Source organism: Sminthopsis crassicaudata, chromosome 2 (genome assembly GCF_048593235.1).
Source record: "Sminthopsis crassicaudata isolate SCR6 chromosome 2, ASM4859323v1, whole genome shotgun sequence".
Lineage (NCBI taxonomy): Eukaryota > Metazoa > Chordata > Mammalia > Dasyuromorphia > Dasyuridae > Sminthopsis > Sminthopsis crassicaudata.
The window spans coordinates 61,273,640-61,294,575 of NC_133618.1; the positions used below are offsets into that span (position 1 = coordinate 61,273,640).

Genomic DNA, 20,936 nt, shown 5'->3' on the forward strand with positions numbered 1-20,936 from the left:
ATTGGAAGGAATAAAAAAAAAGACTTCATTGAAGATTTGCTGCTGGCCTTTGAAGGAGGAGAAGGGTTCAGAGAGACAAGTTGAGCTGAAGGCGTCTAAGACAAGAGAATAGCTTCTTCGAATGCACAGAGGTGGGTAATGATGAGTTTCAAGAACAGTTAGTTCCAGTGATCCAGTAGGGCAACTGAGTCGGAATAGAGGTTATATGAAAGGTAATAATGTAAATAAGGCTGGAAAAGCTGTTTGGAAACAGATTGTGGAAAGCTTTCAATTTCAGGATAAGGAACAATATGCACCAAATATGTTTTATTATTTATGTAATTATCTTCCTAATGTACTACTATGATTATGCTACTTTTCTATTCCAAACTGAGGGTGGCTCTCCACTACTGCTTGTTGCTTGTTCTTTGTTTGGGACCAATGACCCGGGAGGATGATGTCTTGACTTGCAAGTGAATATAAGAGAGGAAGGAATGGGCAACTTCATCAGCTTTACTCTTTGTTCCAGTCATTTAAGTTCAGTGGCAAGACCTAGATCAGGATGACTGATGATGGCTTTAATGCAGGCTGAGACCCTGACCTTTTTAAGCTAAGGTCTTTCCCAGATCTCAGTTTGTGTATTTAGTGATTTAAGACTAGGTAAGAAATGAGACAAAAGATGACCCAGTTTACTTTCTCAAAATCCCCCCCCCCAATAAAAAGCCCCCAAACCTCAAACTGGAAGGAAAAACCTCTCAGGGTTTCTGACCAGAACAGAAATAATTGCTATTTACCCTCTTTTTGAACCATCAAAACGCAGTCAATGATCAAGTAAGGCTTGGGCTGGGACCTATTATTAGCCAATCAGTGAGAGCCAAAGTGATTTGCGTTTAAGGCATCGTCAAGTAGCTCCATTTGAATCCCAATTTCCTCTATTTCAAGAAAGCAAAAATAAAACTACATGGGACAAAAGAGTTTAAAAATATGGTAGAAGAAATCTTTATAAAAGAGGAAAAGGTATAGGCAATTTGGAAAGAGCACTCACATGTAAGAGTCCCTAGGTGGACAGAAGAAGAGAAGGAATGAAGGAAAGAAGGGCAGAAGGAAGGAAGGAAAGAGAGAAGAAAGGAAGGAAGGAAGGAAGGGAAGGAAGAAAGGACAGAAGGAAGAAAAGAAGGAAAGAAAGGAAGGAAGGAAATAAAAAAGAAAAGAAGGAAAGGGAGGAAAAAAGGGAAAGGAGGAAGAGAGGAAGTAAGAAAAAAAGTAAGAAGGAAGGAAATACAGGGAAGAAGGAAGGGAAGCAAAAACAAAGAAGAGAAGGAAGGAAAGACTCTCCACTGTTGAATAAAGGAAACATGTCTAATTCTGCCATTCAAAAGTTTTTATAATCATGCTATAATCCACAAGTCTACTTCAAGTAGAATACTTCAGTATTCTCCATGTGTTCTATGTTCCAGTTCAACCTTTCATTTTTGTTTTGCTCTTGCTCTGTCCCATCTTTGGGCTTTTTCTCAGGCATTCTTCATGCCTAGAATGTTCTGCTTTTTCCAGGAAGCCTTCCTCTCCCTCCTCTCCCTCCTCTCCCCACTCTCCCAAAGAGAAAGTGAGCTCCCTTTCAAATATCTCAAAGCACTCAGCAGAGAACTCAACTTTGGATGTATCTCACTCTCTCTTATACCATACACATACCTGAGTATTTCTTCTTTGTTCCATTAGACCATAAGCATCTCAAGAGCAAGCATGTCCTACATGAACCACTGTTTTCCCAGTATCAGGCACAGATTTTTAGAAATAATGGATATTTTAAAAAATCCAGTGAGTTCAACTGAATCCTATGTCTGAAAGACTCTCTTCATGGTCTAGATAAAGACTAGGAACCCCAAAGTAACCAAGCAATGGAGTCCTGCTCACTACATAACAGCAAAGGTCATGGGACTGTATGTATAGAACTGGAAGAGATGTCAGAGACCATCACCTTTATTTTACATATAAGGGGGAAAGGAATAAGCATTTATATAGTGCCTTATTGTGTGCCAGGAATTGTGCTGAGCACTTTTCTTCAAATATGATCTCATTTTATCCTCTTTTTAAAATGGCAACTAGTCTGTAGCCATCACATTGGAATCAACTTAAATGATGCAGTAGAAAGAGTGCAGGCCTGGAAAGTCTCAGACACTTACTAGCTGTGTGACTCTGCCACTTAACCACTGTCTGCCTCAGTCCCTCCAATTATATGGGTCTAATAATTGCCTCTATCTCCTAGAGTTGTTGTAAGGATCAAATGAGATAATATTTGTAAAAGCACTTAGCACAGTGTCTGATAAGCCTACATGGTAGACTCAACAAATGCTTGTTTCTCTTTTCTAACTACATAGCATGTACCCCCCAAATCAATGACTCTTTATTTTGTTTTTCCATGTTTTTAGTAGATTTACATAGTAAATCACATGGAGACTTTGAGGGACACTATTTGGGAGTGCTCTGGACATAAATGGAAGCCTCCTCTACCAACGGACTCAATGACTTCTGGCTTGGAGAAAGGAGTATCAGGTTGACTGGATTTATAGTTAGATCTGAGTTCAAGTCCTAAGTCTGCCATTATGTGGTGGGAATTTGGGCAAGTCTTTTCATCTCTGTAAGCCTCAATTTCCCCTTCTGTTTGATGAGGATATTACTCTAGGTCAGAGATGTCATGGTGGACAGCAAAACTCCCAAGAATGAACATTGAAATGCCTTCTAACTCTAACATTATAAATTCAATATTCTAACATTCTAGGTTTTTTTTTTTTGGATTTTTGGATTCCATTTATTGATCACTGAAATAACTGACTTCTGCCACAGGGTCCTTGGGCCCATTGAGGGTTTGTGACATACTGGACAACAAAGGGCTCTGATTAACCTAGAGGGAAGGGGCTAGTTATCTCTCACCATAGGTAGGGTCCCTCCTCAGGTGTGGGTGATTCCGAAGTCTCCCATCCTTCCGCAGGCTGCCCACAATGATGGTCACACAGGACAGAAATAGCACCAGGCCGATGACCACCCCAGCCACCAGCAGAGGAGACACCAGCAGGCTGGGGTCACCGGTGCTCTCTGTGAAGACTGGGTACTTGTTGACAGGGCCGCTCTGGTTGGAGTGAATTTCTGTTGGCAGGGATGACGAGGGGGAAAAAACATATGAATACAACTGACAGATAGGGGAATCAATTTTACCTCCAAAATGCCTCATGAATTAGGACCACAATCTAATTACAGTCCTCATCATCCTTCACTTGATCCATAATAACAACTCATATTTCTTCAGTATTTTAAGGTTTACCAAGTGGCTTCTCCATAACAATCAAGAAAAATAGCATAATTATTATTATATCCATTTCTAAGAAGAGAAAACTGAGAAAAAGAGGTCAAATGACTTCCTATGGTTACATAGCTAGTACTGGAAGAATAAGTTAAGGGGGCAGCTAGGTGGTAGAGTGGATAGAATACCATCCTGAAGGCAGGTGGAATTGAGTTCAAATCCGGCCTCAGATACTTACTAGCTATATGAGCCTGAGCAAGTCATTTAACCCTGTCTGCCTCAGTTTCCAACCCCTTGAGCACTGGGGATCTGACCAGTCAGTCAAATAGAACTGGGATAGTAGTTGCAGAGTAGTTCCTAGTTAATATTGTATTTGTTCTAGCCTTCCTTCCTTTTAGATTGCATCCGGGGCCATCTCCAGTCATCCTGATCTACATCTTGCCACTGGACCCAGATGCCTCTGGAAGGAAAAATGAGGCAGGTGATCTTGTATAGCCCTCCCTCATTTAAATTCAATTTACTTGCATGTCATGACATCATCTCCCTGAAGCTTTGGTCCTCTTCGAGAACGAAGGACAAACAATAAGAACAATTTCTGTGACAACTGTGTCTTATTCTTCTCTGTTATTTCCTCCTGTGGCTATCCGGCAGAAATTCTGGGGCATAAAAATCACTTAGTTAAAAAAATTTTTTTAATTGAATGTAGACTTTCAGCTTCTGCTTTCCAACTCATATTCCAGTGGTCTTCCTGAGTTATGTGACCCTGCCCTGAGGAGGTGTCTGTTTTGCTACTGGCCCAGTCGATCCTTTGTGGCTTAACAGCTGGCATGTTGGGGCAAAATGTAGCCATCAGATTGTGGGACCTTCGGCATATGCTGACATTCTGGGTGCAGTCCTCCCTTCCCCATTTGCTGTGGGGCTAAAGAGCACTGAAGCTGAACAAAGCAGGGAAAAAACAAAGGCAAGCAATGTCAAAGCACATTTGTTAGGCTTTATTAAGTAACTCCAGGCATTAATCACAGTGGGAAAAGATACAAGGATGAAGAAGAATTGATGTAAGGGATCATAGGATAGCCCTAGAGCCATTTAATTTAAGCTTCATTTTACAGATGAGGAAACTGAGGTACATAGAATTTGATCTTTCTAAGACCATGCAGCTAGGAAGGAGCAAAGTCAGAACTCTGCTTAGTAGGGCTGGCTTGCAAAGTGTGCAGGGAAAATATTGGAAAGGTATATTGGAGCTGGCCCAGAGAAATACTTGAGTGGCACGCTAAGGAGGCTGGTCTTCCTTTCACAGATAGGAGGATATCTATGGAGGTTTTTTGAACACTGATGGTAAGAGTGGGTAGATGGGAAAAGGGACAGAGAATATCAATTTAGAAACCTGAATACAGTCCTTCAATTTTTTAGAGAGCTTTACTGTGTTTCCACCCCCACCCCCCAACCCCACACTAAGGCCATCAGGGTTAAGTGACTTGCCCAGGCTCATACAGCTAGCATCTAGTGTCTGAAGTCAAATTTAAATTCAAATTCTGACTCCAGGACTGGTGCTCTCTCCACAGCACCACCTGGCTGCCCCTGCATGTTGTTGTTTAGGGGGAAAGGGGAAAAAAAAAGCATTTATTAAGGACCTACTATGTGCTAGGCACTGTGCTAGACACTTTTACAAATGTGATCTCATCTGATCCTCATAGCAACCTTGGAAGAGAGGTGCCATGATTATCCCTTTTTTAAAGTTGAGGAAACTGAGGGAGAAAAAGGTTAAATGACTTGTCCAGGATCACTCCATCAGTAAGCATCTAAACCTGGATTTGAATTCGTCTTCTTGATGCTAGATTCCAACTCCAGCCACTGGCCACCTAAGCTCACTGTAAAGCACTTTCCTCATAAGTACCTGGTGAAACAGGCATTCCAATTATACAGGGGAAAACACTGAGCCTCAGAGATGGAAGATTACTTTCTCAGGGTCACAAAGATAACACACAGGTCAGAACTAGGATAGACTTGAAGGAGAAAAATGGGGTAGCCAAGGCCATTATGATATTCCAGGTAAGAGGCTCTTCTCTCCTATTCTCTTTATCTCTCTCCCTTTCTCACTCTCTCTGTCTGCTTCTCTCACTGTCCTCTCCCATTATCCTCATTTGTTTCATTCTCTCTTCTCCCCCTCTCTGTCTCTCTTGCTCTCCCTTTCTCTGTGCCCCTCCCTCTCTGTCTGCTCTCTGTCTCTCTTTCTCTCCCATCTCTCTCCTTTTCTCAATTTGTCTGCCTCTCTCTCTGTCTCCCCATTTCCCTATTTCTTCCATTCTATCTTCTCTCCCTCTCCCTCTCTCTCTCTTCTCTGTCTCCCTCCTCTCGCTTTCTTTCCCTCCCTCAATCTGCCCCCTATTTCTTTCCCTCCTCTCTCTCTCTCTCTCTCTCTCTCTCTCTCTCTCTCTCTCTCTCTCTCTCTCTCTCTCTCTCTCTCTCTCTCTCTCTCTCACACACACACACACACACACACACACACACACACACACACACACACACAATGGGGACCAAAGAAACCAATAAACAGTACCTTTTTCAGAGAGGCTTTTGACAGAGAGAGGCTTTATTGATGCAAATAGGGTGAAGGTCCCAAGACTTTTTGCTTACAGGGACATGTGGAAGAATATTTCTAGGCTTTCTGAAACAGCTTGCATTCCTTGTTTGCAAACAAGAGCCGCCAGATTGGAAAGCTGCCCCCAAGTCTCTCTGATAGACTAGGAAGAGGAGTAATTACTGAAGCCCACCTGGTAACCTGGCTGTGACTGGGGTTGGGGGAGGGAGGAGAGAAGTCCATCCTGGAACAAAATCATCCTTGTGCTCACTATGGCTCTCTCCAGACAGACCAATTTCCCCGGGGTACTTCTACCCATTCTCCCTGGTCCACTTGGGGAGCCAGGGCCAGGGCAGTGCAAAAAGTGACCTCATTACCGCGGACCACTTAGCAGCTGAAACTCATTACTCCAAGATCCTTACCCTTGCTCCTCTCTTTGCTAAATTCTCGAATCCCTGCAGGCTATGGCACTTTCTCACTTTCTGAATGAATCACAGAATTAGCCATCAGAGATGAAAGGAATTTGGGAAGGTTGAGTGTTAGAGCTTGAAGAGAGGGGACCTCTTACAATATGGAATCTTTAGGTCACAGGATATCAAAGTCGAAAAGGGCTTTAGGACATTGAAAGTGAGAGCTTTGGGGATTTGGGGTTAGGGATCAGGATTAGTTAGGGTTCTTAGAGATCATCTGATGCAATCCCATCATTCTACACAGAAGGAAACTCAGGTCAATGCTGCCTTCTCCCATACCACCCAGGGAAATTAAGATTTTTTTTGATGTGCAGTATTAGTGGGCCTGTCCAACCTACTCTAAAGAAGAAATCTGCTTTGGTTCCTAATGGAAATATTGTTTGCATGCACAAGGGAGCTCCCAAAGCATTTATTTCTTTTGGGTAGATTAAAAGTGGTCCTTGTTAAACTTGCTTTTGCTATTTATTTGATTAGCAAACTCTTCCAATATAAAGAGCATAAAGGCAGATATAAGGTCGCAAACATTTGAAGATTCCTGAATCTCACCAGGCTGAGGATAATTGAATAAAGTACACACCCAGGGGCCAGGCGCTTCCTAGATCCGGCTTGGCATCCTGTCAGAACTCCATGGAGAAGGCTGCTAAATTGAATTTGTATAATGTCAATTTGTGTATCTGCATTCAAATGCCTAATAAAATGATCTTTCAAAAATTATTATTATTCAGGCATTATTCTTAGTCAATTTTCTTAGATTACTGAGACCTGTCTCATAGATTAGTGGTTAATACTGTTCTCTGATCATAGGATTTCTCTACTGAAAAACCTCCAATGGCTCCCCATGGCCTATTGAATAAAGGATCAACTCCTGCTTCTGTCATTCAATGTCATTCAACAACCTGGCTCCTATTTACACATTGTAGTGGATACCATGCTGGTGCAAAACTGGCTTTAGGCAATTATTTACTATCTATGTGAAACTGGTCAATGCACTCAACTTTTCTGGGTCTCCATTACCTCATCCATAAGAGTGATGGAGTTGGACTTAACAACCTCTATGATTTCACACTAAATGCTCCATTCATGTACTTTTAGTTTCAAACGAATTGGACAAGTCTTCACCCCCTTTTCCTGCTCTGCCTTCTCTTTTTTCCTTGTCTTTTTTCATAAATCTCCTCTGCTAAGTTTCTTGCTTTCTTCAAGGCCCACCACAGAGGCCACTTCCTCCATGAAGCCTTCCCTGGTAACAATTTCTTCTTCCCTTCTCCAATTGTTCTCCTTTTCTTCAAAATTCTCACAGCAATTTCCTGGAGCACACCTTTGCTTACTCCTTCTAATTCCTTGTGGTATAAATAAGCTCCTTGACTGTTGTTGACTCTGTGACCCCATTTGGGGGTTTTCTTAGTGAAGATACTAGGACAGTTCACCATTTCTTTCTCCAGTTCATTTTACAGATGAGGAAACTGAGGGAAATAGGGTATATAACTTTCGCAGGATTCTAGCTAGGAAGATGGGTCTTCTTAATCCCAAACTCAGTTCTCTATTCACTGCACCAGGAGGGGTTGTTTTATTTTTGTCTTTGTATTTCCAGTGTCTGGTTTGCAGTACGTATTTAATAAATGCTTATTGATAAGACTGGTTGATACATGTCGCTACCATCTTACTGCTTTTGGACAACAGGATGCTTGAGAGCGATCTCTTTATTATGTTTGTCTTTGTATTTCTGGCACTAAGAATATGAATTTGCAAATAGCAAATACTTAAGAAAATATATTCAAAATTGAACTACCTTAATGTCTGGCATATTTCATCAAATAACAGAGAAACATTTGGAAATATCTGCTGTCAAAACGAGAACAGGAATTGGTCTCTGGCATCTGGAGGAGAGAGCTGGGTTGCCTTCACTCCCATCCCCCTCCCCCTTCTCCTCTATCTCAGAGTGGGTCAGAATGCCTTAGGCAGCCTGAAGGTTTGCTCACATTTGTCTAAATGACAAGACCCATGAATCCTTTCAAACCCTGCAGCAGCCCAAGAATGGGCTTTTCTCTGAAAAATCAATACCCTCTATAGATTTTTTCCTATCTTCCCTTGGTTTCTCTTCATGAATACTGTCTTTTCTCCTTTTGGTCCCTGGTTATGAAGCAATAACTCTGTGAACCTTGCAGCTCAATGTTCTATATTAACAGCAGCCAAGTACAAAATAGCCTTATACCAAGGGGACTCTGGCTTCCTCTCTCTCTTTCCCCCATTTCAGCTGGCTTTGGTCAATGAAACAAACAAGATGTGTATAAGTCCAACATTGCATGAGTCTCCAGGGTTTTCACTTTCAATCCCCTAGGTAAATACTCAGTTCTTGTATTGACTGGACTCCATTAGTGCTAGAATGGACTGGAGAACAAAGAATGACAGAAGACAGAAGGTCAGAACTAGAAGGGATCACAGAACATGGAAAACTAGAACATAATGAAAGATGGAGAGATGGCAAGAGAGAAAGAATAATGGAGTAATAAGTATTGGTTTGGAATTCAGCTATGCGAATGTGGGCTGTTTTGGATCCCAGATCTCATCTGGACTATCTAGTGTTTAAGGTCCTCTCCAGCTCAAAATCTTATGTTATTATCCCATTATGCAGACTACCCTCCATATCCAATACCTCTTAGGAACCAGAGGTGGTTCATTTGTTGTCTCTTGCAGAGGAGACTTCCTGATCATCCCAGATGCCCATGTCTTCCCTTCTGAGGTGATCTCTCTTATATGTACTGAGTTATGTATATACTGTCTGAATATGCATATATTGTAAATTTCTTGAGAGCAGAGATTGCTTTTATTTTTTACTTGTATCCCCAGAGCTCAAAGAATAGAGAGTGTTCAATTTTATCTGACTTTGTGACCCCATTTGGGGTTTTCTTGGCAAAAATACTGGACTGGTTTGCCATTTTCTTCTTCGGCTCATTTTACAGATGAGAAAACTGAGGCAATCAGTGATTAAGTGATTTGCCCAGGATCACATGACTAGTGTCTGAGGCAGATTGGAATTCAAAGAGATGGTCTGGCACTTTATCTATTTGATACCCAGGGGCTAGAGAAATGCATGGCATTCAGTAATTGCTTAATGAATGCTTACTGATTGATATGTTATGGATAGAAGGGAATTTTAGAGATCATTCAGTCCAAACTTTTTACAGATGAGGTACAAGTAAGGACCCAGAGATAAGGTGATTTGTTACACATTCCATTCAATTCAAATAAATGATTATTTATGAAGCACCTCTGTATCAGGTACTATGCTGAATATTAAGAATGCAAAAATTAAAAAGCCTTATATGGTTTCTGTCCTCCAGGAGCTTGCATCTTACTGGGGGAAATATAATACAAACACAGATAAGTAAATATAAGTTAATATGAGAAAGAGAAAAGGAACAACTTGGGAAGGATCAAGGAAAGCTTTTTAAGAAAGTGGCATCTGAATTGGGCTTTGGAAGTTAAGGATTCTAAGACACAAAGGTGAAGAGAGAGAACATTCCAGACATGGCACACAATCTAGGCAAAAGTATAAGGCAGGAACAGAATGATGATTTTCATAGTTAGTACTACAGCCTGACTGAAACCATGAAGGAGTTGTTAAATTAGTTTGCTAATGGGATCTGGCTGGGTGGTACAGTAGATAGAGTTCTGGACTTGGAGTCAGGAGAATCTGAGTTCAGATCCAGCCACAGATACAGACATGTGTGACCTTGGGCAAGTCAATTAACAATGTTTGCCTCAATTTCCTCATCTGTAAAATGGGTTGGAGAAGGAAATGGCAAACTATTTCACTACCTCTGCCAAGAAAATAGCAAATGGGGTCACAGAGAGTCAGATATGACTCAACAATCAAGTAGAGACTGGAGCCAGAATGTGAAAGTGCTTAAGTACCAGGTTGAACTTGTTTTTAATTCTAGAGGCAAGAAGATTTTTGAGCTAGAGAATTATACTGTGCTTTAGGGAGAGATTATCTGTGCTAATGTGTGGAAGTTGGATTGGGGAATCACTGGAAGGAAGAACAATTTGGAGATTATTCTAACAGTCTAGGGAAGAGATGATGAGAGCCTATAAGAGCCTATACTAGGATGGTGGGCTGTATGAAGGACAGACAAAGAATTGATGAAAGGAATTTCATTTTAATGTTTTATCAATACTCTTATTTATTAATACCACTCTTACTTCTCAGGGATGAATTTTACATTGCTGTATCCCTTCCTTCCCTTGAAGTAACGAAGTAAAATCAGGTAAATAAATCAATACATTAGCCATATCTGAACCGCACTGCCTCACTCCTCACTTACAGTTTACTATGGCTGTGACTTAAGATGAGAGGTTGGCTGATGTGATAAGCCCAGAGATGGAGCTGACAAGACTTGGCAATTGCTTGGATATAATAGATTATGGAGAGGGGAGGGAAGATTGAAGGATGACAAAGCTATGAATCTGGTGCTATTCTTGACAGAAATAGGTATGTGTGGGAGAGGGGTGAATTTATGGGGAAAGGTAAGGATGCATTGGGGAATAGAGGAATTGAATGTGAAGTCAGCAAGACCTTGCAAGGTTCATACCCTATCTCCGATAGGAACTGACTGCGTGACCCTGGCCAAGTCACTTAATTTCTCTATAAAACGAGGGGGCTGGATCAATGACCTCTAATCCCTTTCAGCTCCACAGGATTGAAGGATGAATTGCTTTTTGGCACCGAGTTTGAGGCGTTCCTGAGACACATTATTGGCTCCATGTCTAAGGTATCCAACCTTGACGGTGACCTTGAGGAGCTGAAACACAGCAGAAAGGGTGGTCTGTCCTCCTGAGATCTCTAACTCTGCTTTTCCTTTATCGTGTCTGCCAGCTATCAGATAATGACTTTTCTCTTCTTGCACTGACATCCTTATTATAAAGGCAGGATGGATCAGATTGGCTCACCGGCTGCCTGCAAATTGAGAATGTCAGAGGCTTGCATGAAGGCCTAGAGAATAAATCTTTACAGCTGCTGTGGCTTGAGGGCATTATACTGACGCCACACCAGGCCTGGCAGGGGCTGTTTCAAATTAAGAGGAAAAATCTTCCAATTTTCCAACCCGAGGCCTATTTTATCAACAAGATAAATATGACTACAGTAAAACAATATAGTGAGAGATCTCCCCTGCTCCTGCAACCCCATGCCTTCCACCCACACCAGCAGAGTTCAAACGGACCTTATACAGAATTCTGGTGGCGGTCTCTCCCCCAGGAGAACAAGGGCTGCACATATAGGAAGGATGCCCCAGGGTGCCACTGGTTAAAAAAAAATCTAAGGATCTTAATATAAAGTAAAGGATAGATCACTGAAATACCAGTATTTGCTAGAGCCCATTGGAAATTATAATTTAGGTTTAACAACAGTAGATTTTTCTGCAGCTGAGAAAAGATTGCTTTCTTCCCTCAGGTTAATTCATCTTAAAATGAGAAATCAAAAAGAATTGGGGGAAAGAATCAAAGAACTGTGTCTGTCTTTGTCATTCCAAGTATAAAGCAGAGGGTGAAGACTGCCTTACTTGCATAAGCTTATATTTATGTGACTTTCTTTATGCTGCTATGCAGAGGTGGGAGAGTAGTGGGAAGAAGACAGGATTTGGGGGTCAGAGGACCTGAGTTTAAGCCTGGCTAGGAGGTACAGGGGATAGAGTTTCCAGGAGGGAGGCAGCAGTTGTTGTTCAGTTATTGGTGACCCCATTGGGGTACTCTCGGCAAAGATACTGAACTGGTTTGCTGTTTCCTTCTCTACATCATTTAACAGATGAGAAAACTGAGGCAAATAGGGTGAAATGACTTGCCCAGAATCATATAGCTGGTACTGTCTGAGACCTGGGAAAGTCACTTTAATCTGGTTGCTTGAGTTTCCTCTTCTATAATACAGGTCTAAGAAAAGCCCCTCTCTGCCAGACTTGTTATAAGGATCAAATAGAATAATACTCATAAAGCACCTAGCACCAGTGCAGTGACTGGTACACAGCAAGTCCTATATAAATGGTTAGATGATGACGACGACGACGACGACGACGACGACGACTACTACTACTACTACTACCCGATATCTATGGATCTCAGGCAAATGATTTCCCCTCACTAAAACTTAATTTCATTGCCTGTACAATGAAGGGATTGAAGAAGTGGTCTCCAAGTTTCCTCTCAGCTTTGACATACTTTTTCATTTTCTAACATTTTACATTATGAGATCCCTCCTAGCTCTGAAACTCTAAGGTTTTACATTCCTTTGAGCTCCACCATCCCATGATCCATTGGTTAGCCAAAAACATGTAGCTGGGAACTCAGACTACCTCCACATATGGTCAATCTCTCCCATCTGTCTCCTTCTCTCTGTTAATACAGCTGCCACTCTCAGTCGGGACCCATAGTTTCTCTCCTATTTAGATCAACGAAATGACAACTTTATTGATTTCCCTTTTCTAGTCTTTCTGCATAACAATCTATCATGCACACAGTAGGTCTGACTATATTACTGCCTTACTTCAAAATGCTGAATGATTGCATTCTTCTAGGAGAGTAATTCAGCTTGAAATTCCAAGCAATGGATTCTATTTTCTAATCTGCCTTCCACCTGCCTTTGTGGATTTGGTTCATATTGTTTCCCTTGACACACTCTACATCCCAACCAAGCTGGAGGAATAGCTTTTCTTTACATTTCATTACATTTCTATCCTTCTGTACAGACAGTTCTATGGGCCTGGAATGCCCTCCCTTCTTGGCATTCCTAGCTTTTTCTAACATTCAGTCTAGGTTCCACTTCCTAAAAAAGGTTTTTCTTGATACTCCAGTGACAATTGCTTTTATCCTCTTCAAATTAGATGCTTCCTTCCTTCCCTTCTCCTTCCCTCTCATTTTCCCTTCCTTCCTCCTTTATTCTCTTCCTTTCTTTCTTTCCTTCTTTCTTCCTTCTTTTCCTTCTTTCTTTCTTCCTTCCTTTCTTTCTTTTTTTCTCTTTCTTTCCTTCCTTTGTTCCTCCCTTCCTTCCTTTCCTTCTTTCTTTCTTCCTTCCTTTCTTTCTTTTTTTCCTCTTTCTTTCCTTCCTTTGTTCCTTCCTTTCTTCCTTTCTTTCTTTCTTTCTTTCTTTCTTTCTTTCTTTCTTTCTTTCTTTCTTTCTTTCTTTCTTTCTTTCTTTCTTTCTTTCTTTCTTTCTTTCTTTCTTTCTTTCTTTCTTTCTTTCTTTCTTTCTTTCTTTCTTCTTCCTTCCTTCCTTCCTTCCTTCCTTCCTTCCTTCCTTCCTTCCTTCCTCCCTCCCTTCCTTCCTTCCTCCCTCCTTCCTTCCTTCCCCCTCTCTCTTTTTTACTTTTTTTTTTAATTAAAGCTTTTTATTTTCAAAATATATGCATGGATAATTTTTCAACATTGACCCTTACAAAACCTTCTGTTCCAAATTTTCCCCTCTTTCCCCCTGCCTCCTCCCCTAGATGACAAGTAATACAATATATGTTTAAAATGTTAAAATATATGTTAAATCCAATATATGTATACATATTTATACAATAATCTTATTGCACAAGAAAAATCAAATCAAAAAGGAAAAAAAATGAGAAAAAAATGCAAGAAAACAACAACAAAAAGAGTAAAAATGCTATGTTGTGATCCACACTCAGTTCCCACAGTCCTCTCTCTGGGTATAGATGGCTCTCTTCATCACAAGATCACTGGAGATGGCTCAATCATCTCATTGTTGGAAAGTCTCTTTCTTTCTTCTTTCCTTCCTTCTCCCCTCCCTCTTTCCCTCTCTCCTTCCCTCCTTCTCTCTGTTTCTGTCTGTATCTGTCTCTCTTCCTTCCTTCTCTTTCCTTTCTCCCTTCCTTCCTTCTTTCCTCCTCCCTTCCTTCTTTCCTCCTCCCTCCATATTTCTCTCTATCTCTCCCTTCCTTCCTTCCTTAATTCATCCCCGCTATCTATTATCTATTGATCCATATGTACACATGTTGTACCCTACCCTGTAGAATGTCAGTCACTTGGTATGCATTTTTTAGGCACTGGTCTAAGTGCTAAGTGCTTAGAGAAAGGCAGAAACAGTTCCTGCTCTCAAGGAGCTCATTCTAATAGGGAAGATAGCATGAAAACAACTATGTACAATACGTGGGCATTGGGAATAGTTAATAGAGGCATATTGGGAAAGGTCTTTTGTAGAAGGAGGGACATTAATTGAGACTTGAAGGAAGTCTCAGGGGAGCCAGGAGGTGGAGATGACAAAAGAGTGTTGCAGGAAGGGGCAAGACTCAATGAACATGTTTATAGTTGAGAGATAGTTATGTTTTTGGTGAGGAACATCAAGGAAGCTGCCACAAATTTGGCTGGAGATTTCATTGACATAAGAAACTCACCATGAGGATAGTACCTCCTGTTCTGTACTTAGAGTCTTAGTGAGCTCTCTAGGCCACTGAGATGTGAAGAGACTTACCTAGGGTCACACAGTCAATGTATACCAGGGGTCAGACTTAAACCAGGATCATCCTTACTCTAAGAGTGGTTGTCAATCCACTATGGCATGATAACTCTATTGTTCATTATGGAAAAAAGGAAACAAGCATTTATTAAGTGCTTACTATGTGCCAAGTACTGTGCTTTACAAATACTGTATCATTTGATCTTCACAACTCTGGGAAGTAGGTGCCATTATTATTCCCCACCTAATATTTGAGAAAACTGAGACAAGCTGAATTAAATATCTAATGGTATCTTATGGTTCTTAATAAATATTTGTTAATTTGAATTATAGAAGCCAAAGGTTCATAAAGACCTCAGGGATCATATAGTCTAGCTCCTTCATTGGACATAGGAGATGAAAAGAAAGTGACCTGTCCAAGGTCACACAATGAATTAATGGCAGAGGCAGCAATAGAAGCGAGATCTCCAGATTCTTCATCTGGGACTTATCATTTATTATTCACTCATCCCAACTAGAAACAAGCACTATTACAATAATAATCTTTTCCCCTCAAAATTAGAGTAGTAAAAACTCCTTTCTTTAGGAGTTTTCCAAGTGAATTATTCACTGTAAGAGATACATTTCCCTCTCCATTTTATAGATGAGAAAACTGAGTTCCAGAGAAAGAAAATGAACTAACCATGGTGATACAATTGGTCAGTGACTAAGCCAGATCTGGAATGAAGGTCTCCAGACTCCTTTCCATTATATTGTGTAGTTTTTCTTAAGCTTTACTCAGTCATCTTTCCATCAATAGTCAGTCCATTAATAATCAATACTGTGTGCCTGTTACATGCACAGCTCAAGGTCAAATGACAGACACTATCTCCTCTCCAGGAGAAAAGGGCTTGATGTCAGAGCTGAGCCGCACAGCAATGATCCAAGAAACACTGAGCTTCATGAAGATCTGAAGTGTGGGGCCACTGGACTTGGCTGGGAATGGTGGGTTGGGTTTAAATCCTTGCTGTAAGGTCAGTTGTGTGACCTTAAGCAAGGCTTTCTAACTGACTCAGTTTTTACCCTTTGCAAAATGGAAAAAAACAGTGGATCTTCTCAAGAATCAGAAATTAGAATGTTAGCAGTGGGGAAGGACAGAGACAGCGACAGTGACAGAGACAGAATGAGAGAGAGAAGAAAAAGGAGAGAGGAAAGAAACAGATGGAGATAGAGATAGAAAGAGAGAGACAGTGAGAGAGACAGAGAAGAGAGACGAGAGAGACATACAGAGAGAGAGAGAAGGAGAGAGGGAGAGAGATGACAGAGAGAGACAGTGAGAGCAAGAGAGAGAAGAGACAGAGACACAGAAAGAAAGAGAGAGATAGATAAAGAGAGAAAGACAGAGAGAAAGAGTAGAGAGGAGAGAAATATAGAGGCAGAGACAGCAAACAGAGAAAGAGAGGGAGGAAAGGAAAGAGACAGAGAAAGACAGAGAGGGATAGAGAGATGGGGGAGACAGAGAGAATGAGTCAGACAGAGACAGAGAAATAGAGACAGAAACAGACAGAATGAGAGAGACACAGAGACAGATAAAGAGACAGAAAAAAGTGTGAGAGACAGATAGTGACAAAAAGAGAGAGGAGAGAGACAGATAGAGTCAGAGAGACACACAGGGAGAGACAGAGAGGGAGGGAGATAGAGAGACAGAGAAAAAGAGAGAGACAAAGATACAGAAAGACAGAGATAGATAGATAGGGAACCAGAGAGAGAATGGGGGGAAGGGAGAGAGACGAGGGAGAGACACCAGAGAGAGAGAGACAGAGACAGAGACAGAACTTGTTTAGTACAACCTCTTCATTTAACAGATGAGGACCCAAGGCCCATCGGAGGAAAATGACAGGAAAGTGCTTTCTAAAGCTTAAAATGCTATATTAATGCTATTATTATAATTTCTAATCTGTATCATCTTCATCATTTCCTTCATTATCAGCATCTTCGTGGCTGGGTCTGGTTGGTAGGCAGTAGAATGTACATCTATTTCTGATGTTTCATCCAGAGACATGGGAGGATAGAACTGGAACCTACTGATACCTTTCTCATACCCTCTTGTCTCCCTATAGAACTGGTCCTGCCTGCGAAATAACGGGACCACAGGTAATGGAATGCACTGATTGACATCACTTGTCCCAGGGAGTGTCGAGTACCTCCATCCCAGCCTCCTTTTCCCTGGTGAATCTGGCAGCCAGCTATCCTTCTGTAACTCTCCTGTACTCAAGATAAATGTAGCCAGAGGAGGGCAGGAAGTACCTTGTCTTTGCTTTCCCACCACCGCCTCCACCTACGGGGCTGAGAAAGCCACCATTACTCACCAGTGACCCAACTCTGGCAAACAGAATAGGCTTTGGAGAATAGGGGCTGAGAGGCGTGCATCACCCCCTGGGGCTGGGCCAATCTGGGAGGAACAAAGCTTGGGTTATTAGTGGTTACAGAAGGGAGCAGCCATCCAGACCTGCAGGGGTGATAAAGTGATTTGGAGTTTGCTCTTTTCCTGATTTCCAATTTTCTTTCAATGCAGAGCTGCTTGGGTGGGGGGGGTCTGTGTGACCTTGAATAAGTCCCAGCCTCTGCCTAGTTCTTAGTTTCCTCACCTACACAATGAAGAAGGAGATTTCTTTCAGGAATCAGCTAGACTAAATAGTCCCTTTATATTTCAAAAATTGTATAATTTTATTCTGATCTTTAAGGTCCAGTGTCCCAAAAGTCTCAGTGCCACAGAAGCTTCAATAAACACTTATTTGACTCCATCATTTAAAGCCTAAAATGGCAGTTTTTGGGGCACCCTGTATTCCAATGTCCTGTTGTATTTTAATTTTCTATAATTCTAAAGACTCATTTGAATTATAACATCCTTTCCAGTTTTGATGTTTTCGGTTCTGAGGTCCTTTTGAGTTCTAAGTTCCTTCCAGGACTGACACTTTATAACTAGTGATTCGGAGATTTATGATTTGTCATGGAGAACAGCAAAGAAGTCAAGTACATCTGCAGGGTTACTTGTAAACTAAAGTGATCCTAACAGGATCAGGGCCACATCTGAAGGGTACATCTATTATCCTCACAAAAAAACAGTAAGCACTGTTATTTTCCCAATTTACAGAATAGAAAACTGAGGCCTAGGGAGATAAAGTGCCTTGTTCTAGGTCACAGAGAGTATGTGTCTGAGGCAGGATTTGACCCCAGAATTTCCTTTTCTAAGCCTAATACTTTATCTACTAAACCTTCCTGTTTCCTGTACAGGGCCATTTATGGCTGCATTAGAGGTATTTTCAAGTGAGATCTTATTCTAGGAAGTAAGTTCTGTCCTTTGTTAATGCCCTTTAGTGGCAGTAAAGTCAGAATTTTGTGAAATGTTGTAAAGTTTTCTCCTTTTTAATTTTTGCCTTGAAAATTTTAAAATTAGCTCAATGTTTATGGGTCATAATGATCTCAATTTCATTTGTTTCATGCACGTTTGTCTTGTCTCCTTAACTAGGCTATCAGCTCATTGAGGGCAAGATATCATCCATCTTTATGTCCATCTATAATGTCTACTAGAGGAGTATGCATATTGCAGGCATTCAAAAAAGATTTGATTGATTCAACTCAATTCAACTCACATTGATTAAGCACCTGCTCACATTCTACTGGAGGCAGGGAACATGTTTACAGATAAGTAAAAGTAAAGTAGGAGAAGGGAACAAGAATTTATTAAGCACCTACTATGTGTCAGGTGCTAAGTGCTTTACAAATATTATCTCATTTGATCTTCAAACAATTCTGTGAGATAGATGCTCATATGATTCCTATTTCATAGCAGTGGAAACTGAGGCAGACAGATAGTAAGTGACTTGGCCGGGGTTAGTATCTGAGGCCATATTTGAACTCAGGTCTTTCTGCCTCCAGGTCTAGTACTCTATCCACTGTACAACCTAGTTGCCTCTAGTCTAAATGAAAAGTAAATACATTTTTCTTATGAATAGAGTCTATCAATTCTCTTTAGACCAAAACATATCAATAGTGTCTTATGGTCTACAAAATAAAATTAAAATTCATTCTGGCATTCAAGGCTATCTGGTCATATAACAATCTATGCTTCTAGCCTTCTTTCGGGATTCTCCACTTTATGCCAAATTGGACTACTCAACAGTCCTCACCTTGTCCAGGTGTGTGTGTGTGTGGGCAAACCCTCCCTTCCTCTTATGCTTAGAATGGAATCCTTCCTGTCCCTGATGAAACTCTTTTCCCTCAAGCCTCTTACATGTATTCTCCTGACACTTCTTCCCTTCCCTTTTATACCCCCCAAACTGAAAGTGATCCTTCAAGTCTAATTCATAACAAATTTGTATCATAGTTATCATGTCCTAATAACTTGATGTTCAATAAGGCAGGGATTATGTCTTATTTATCTTTATAACTTGCAGGCACAGAATTCTGCACACAGCAGGCATTTAATAATTGCACGTTAAATTGATTGTCTTGAACATTATCAGAGAGATTCATGATGTATGTACTCTGATATATTTCTCTTTGTAGTAGTAGTCAGTAACCTTGATATTTAAGTCCAGAAGACTGGAGGTTTGATATACAACACCCCCCCCCACATCCCCACACATGAACAAAAGTTTATGGAAAAAGTTTTTTGGTACTCAATAGTTAGTAAACTAGGGTGGGGGTTTAGAACCTAATTATTTAATGAGAAATGTTGAGATTTTAGTGACTACTAAGAAAATCTCTAAAAATCTCCTTTGTCTTAGAACCCAGAATGAATATGAATAAGGAAAATGAACTAGAAGTAGGTAGAGATAGGATCACCTCATTTAGGTTATATGGTTTATACATAAAACTTGGTTATACAACTTTCTCTTGGCTTTCCTCTTCCCTTTCTAAGCACTCTTTCTCAATCTCTTTTGCTGTCTCATCATACAATGTTAAGCCCCCTAACTGTGGGTGTACCCCAAGGCTCTGTCCTAGGTCCTGTTCTTTTCTCTTTCCCAATGACCTCATCAGTTCCCATGGGTTCAATTATCCTCTCTATGCAGATGACTCAGAGCTCTATTTATTCAGCCATAATCTTTCTCCTTAGCTCCAGTCCTGTATTTCCAGTTGCCCACGGGATATTTCAAAGAGGATGTCCTGGAGGCATCTTACACTCAATGTCCAAAAAATGTCTTCCTCCCCCCCAAAAACCACTCCCCTTTTGGAATTTTTTAATTTCTTTTAAAGGCATCAAAATTCTTGCAAGTCTCTCAGATTAGTAAACTTGATTTTGTTCTAGAGTCCTTATTTTCCCTTATTTCATGAAATAACCAATAGGTTGCCAAATCTTGCCATTCTTATTTCTACAACAGTTCTTGCATCTGACCCCTTTTCTTTACTCACACAGCCACCATGATCCCCTCTCAGTCCAGCCCCTCATTGCCTCATGCTAGGACTATTGCAATGGCCTTTTAATTCATCTTCCTATTTTATTTCTCCTCATTCTTCACCCAGTCTCTAAAGGAATTTTCTAGCTGATCTGCCTTTGTTATTCCCCTCTTTAATCAGCTCAACTTTATTGCCTCTATAATACAATATAAACTCTGGCTTTGAAACTCTTCACAACTGGCCATTCCCTACCTTTCTAGGCTCATCAGACATTAACCCCTTCTTTCATTCTATGGTCCAGTCAAATAACTGGTCTTTTTTTGGTTCATCCCACATGACTACTCTACTTCCTATTTTTGTGCTTTTGGATTGGCTGACTCCAAAGCAGGTAGGTGGTGCAGTGATAGAATGCTAGAGCTAGAGCTAGAGTCAGGAAGATCAGAGTTCAAATCCATCCTCAGATGTTAGCTGTGTGATCCTGAGCTTTATTTCTTTTTTACTTTTATATGTCCTTCCTTTACTTTACTTCTGTATGTTTCAGTTTTTTTTATCTGTAAGACGGGAACAATAACAGCACCTACTTCCCAGAGTTCAAGGTCAAATGAGATTTTGCACACACAAAAACACATAAAAATGTGTGCATTATAATTTGTGTATGCATACTATACACATATATACATACTTCTCTTCTGTGTGTGTGCGTTGCGTGTGTGTGTGTGTGTGTGTGTGTGTGTGTGTGTGTGTGTATGTGGTACTCTATCCACTGGATCACCCAGCTGCCTCAAGATT

General features: G+C 40.8%; 1 protein-coding gene across 3 annotated transcripts in view; it reads right to left on the minus strand.

Annotated features, from left to right (window-relative positions):
* The window catches only part of BEAN1 (brain expressed associated with NEDD4 1), a 96,952-nt gene that overhangs the window by 21,609 nt on the left and 54,407 nt on the right, over positions 1–20,936 (minus strand). For all 3 annotated transcript variants that reach the window (XM_074286552.1, XM_074286551.1, XM_074286550.1), the window contains one exon: positions 2,908–3,120. In XM_074286552.1, coding sequence (XP_074142653.1) covers positions 2,908–3,120 — 213 coding nt within the window. The remainder of the gene's footprint in view (positions 1–2,907; positions 3,121–20,936) is intronic.